The sequence below is a fragment of the Egretta garzetta genome, unplaced genomic scaffold (assembly GCF_000687185.1).
Source record: "Egretta garzetta isolate BGI_Z169 unplaced genomic scaffold, ASM68718v1 scaffold41, whole genome shotgun sequence".
Taxonomy (NCBI): Eukaryota; Metazoa; Chordata; class Aves; order Pelecaniformes; family Ardeidae; genus Egretta; species Egretta garzetta.
This window is the reverse complement of record NW_009258755.1, coordinates 1,542,783-1,546,147: the sequence shown is the minus strand read 5'-3', so window position 1 is coordinate 1,546,147 and position 3,365 is coordinate 1,542,783. Positions and strand designations below refer to the sequence as shown.

Genomic DNA, 3,365 nt, shown 5'->3' with positions numbered 1-3,365 from the left:
TTAAAATCAAATGCTAAAAATAAAACTCCAGTGTATCTTTTTATTTGGTTTAATGCTTACATCTTGTTTTATGAAGCCAGCTGTGTGCTTGTGTACCTATACATTTACCAAATATCCATGATAACAAAACACAATGTTTTACTGATAGTTGTTGTTTATGTTGTAAAGATGTTTCTGTGCTATGATACTCTATTCAGGCAACAAAGTGTCAGACATTGGTGTGGTCTGACTGGGGCAGTGTGGTATGATTGGGGCAATTATATTCCCTGAAAAGCAAAATAAAAAGCATTAAGTGTCTGAGCATGTTCATGCTCTAGAGCTGGGGAATAGCAGCAGCTTGTCTGAATACTTTGTATTTATCAGTAGTTCTCAAAATGCATCTGGTGGACTGAGCAAGGGTATGCAGCAAGATTTTGTCCAGTGTCCAGTGCTGACATATTAGTAAAGTTAATATGCTACTGCGTTAATTACATGCCTAAAGCTAAGTCTGAAGGCTGCACAATTTATCTAGTTCTTTTTTTTTTTTAAATCAATGGAACTGCTAGGGCCATGTCCTTCTGCTTCTGAATGCAATCTTCACCTCTTGGTGACTCCATGTGCTGGAGAGGATAATAATTACCCATACGCAGAGAGAGATCACATGAATGAATTTCCATTGTGCTATACCGTGTAGCTTATTACCACAGCTCTGGAACATGCAGCCCTACTAAGCAGTATCTTCATGTCATGTCAGATAATAATCTATCAGGGGACAAAGCAATTAATTTAGTAAAAGTTGATTATATGTGGATAGTTGGTGCCAATGTTAATGTTGATGTGTGTAGGGCTTTGTGCAGACACCAGTTAATCTTTGCAATGCTGACTTGGAATTCCTGTAATACCTTCAAGTGGGTAGGTGCAGCCACCTCAGTCCAGGGCATGCCCAGGTTAAAGTTGAGACATTTGGGCTGGAAGGGAGCCATGGCACAGCCTGACCAATACTGTGACCAGGCAGTCAGGGAAGCAAGATGGCAGAGCATTCCATGAGCGTACCTGCACAGCCACCTGCATAGGGCTGCTAAAATTATTAAGAACTTTTGAGCAGTCAACTGCTGTTCTGTTAGCATCCATGTTAGTCCACTCCAGGGAGATTTTTCTTCCATCTTAAACCCCCTGGTGACCAGCGCTACAGGAAAACCTGAGACATCTTTTACAACCCTGGGTAAAGTGAATGGTCATTAACTTCCAGAAAATACCAAAATGAAGGCTGTGGTATCTCCTGCTGCCTCTGGGAAGAAAGATCAGCTATTGTTTCATATCTTCGAAGCAAAAATATTTTAACAGATTTATACACTTCTAAATTTTACTAGTTTTCTTATGGAGCTTAGTGCCATGGAATTTAGAGAGGTTATTGTTTGGCCAGAAGCCCCAGTATTGTGTTTCCCCAAGAGAAAGCCCATAAAAGATTTTTTTTCTTTTAAACCCAGTTTTTTTAAATGCATTTAATGAGAGGGAATTTATTTGGTTGTCTCTATATGTTCCTGAGATTACATACATAAATGCCTTTCCTGACCATAAGATACAATAGCTGTGTCTTGTTAACTGTGCATATTGAGGACGTGTTCCTGACATGCTATGCTGCAGCTATGTATTTGCCCAGCAGCACTATTTTAAGAGCACAGGTTTTTGAACTTCATTCCTTTTGAGTGCCAGCATGCAGGAGAAGACTCTTTCAAGCCAAACAAGCATGAAACAAGCAGACAGCTCAGGAGACTATCCCTGCAGGGTTCAGAGAATAAAGCATACACAAGGCCTGGAGTTTCCTCTGCTTAATTCAAAACCCTGCACCCGGACATGAAATAGGCCAGTCCCATCTGGGGTAGGATCTCTTCAGGAGCTTCCTCATCCCCATCTGTGAGGGTAGAAGGCGGAGGTATTGATTTTCAGTGGTTTGACTTTTAGGCAAGGGAGTAAGTCTGTCCCAGGACAGAAAATATCAGCATTATAATATATATTATTGCATTTTATTTTTGTCATTTATAAAACCTACATATTCATAAATAAGCTCCCGTCTTACTTTGGGGAAAGCAGCAGCATTGCACAGCTCGGCTTCTTGACAGGTTAAGGTAGGAACAGTGCTGGGAGTTCTACTCAAGAAATGACAAATGGCAATGTACCGTAGGTCTTGAAATCAAGCAGAACTAGGATTCCTGAGTCTGCTACCTCAGAGCATAGTGCAATAAGTCAAAATTTTTATCACAAAGAAATGTTTTTCCCTGAGTAGTTTTTACATCAACCTTCAGATGGCACAGTGCTGTAGTTTGCAGCTGGAACTTCTTCAGAAGCCTGCAAAGTTTTCTGCTTGTGTTGGGAGAAATACATTGTTGCAAATCCATGGGTAATTAACTCTTTTGATACCTATCAAAAACTACCAATACCATGGGCCTTTCATGGCTCAAGTTTTTTTTTTTAATCAGACTCAAATAAAGTGGCCACAACTGTTTCTTCATTTTTATCCTTATTCTTGCTCTTCGTATTAAAATAACTAGTAGAAGCTAATGGAAAATTGCATTTGGTAGATACAATACTAGTTCGCACAAACAAGTTTTACTGGTTTAGATGATTGGACTAGTTCAAGGAATGAAACCCTCCAAATATGGGTTTATTTGAATCACTTTCACTGAAATGTTAGTAAAGTTGTATTGTCTCAAAATTTGGGCTGGCTCAGAATATGCACAATGCTAGCTCTGAAGTTATTCAGCTGGTTAATGCCACGGTGCAGCTGAGCTATTTTTCTGTGCAGGTCCACCAACCCACAGGTAGGGTTCATCTCCACTCAGGTTAGTCATCTGTTAATATGCTCCTATACATTATCCCACCTGTCTGCAGCTAGCTGTCTGGCCACCTAAGAGCCCAAGATGGCTACCTTTGACTAGAAAACTATCTTTTAGATGGGTGAAATTAAGCAATACCATCCTGAATTAAATAGGAAAAAAATAGCTCTTGATGAGGATTAATAACATTTATACATGACTAGCTATTTCATAGTAGCTCATGTTTTTAAGACATTTAGAGAAGACCCTGTATTGTGTGAGAAGACCCTGTGATGTATTATAGATCCTATACCATATAGGAAAAGGAATAAACTAGCGTGGTATAAAATACCTGGACCATGGTATCTGATTTCTGGACAGAGACAATTTTGCGTCAGTTTTCCTTAGTCTGGCAGACTATAATTTGCAGCGGTTCAACAGATGACTTGTGATCATCTGAGCTGTCTTTGTGTGGAAATAAGATTTCCTGAGAGACCCTGTCCAATTTTACTCTGCTGTGTTTGAAAAAGAAACCCTGAGACAAAGGGATGATGCTGTCCTAAATTGTATAAT

At 39.6% G+C, this 3,365-nt stretch overlaps 1 protein-coding gene across 1 annotated transcript in view; it reads right to left on the bottom strand.

The window, feature by feature from the left end:
• The window catches only part of LOC104135537 (glutamyl aminopeptidase), a 35,256-nt gene that overhangs the window by 7,258 nt on the left and 24,633 nt on the right, over window positions 1-3,365 (bottom strand). Inside the window, exon 11 of the mRNA XM_009649198.2 lies at window positions 1,125-1,142. Within this exon, the coding sequence (XP_009647493.1) occupies window positions 1,125-1,142 (18 nt within the window). The remainder of the gene's footprint in view (window positions 1-1,124; window positions 1,143-3,365) is intronic.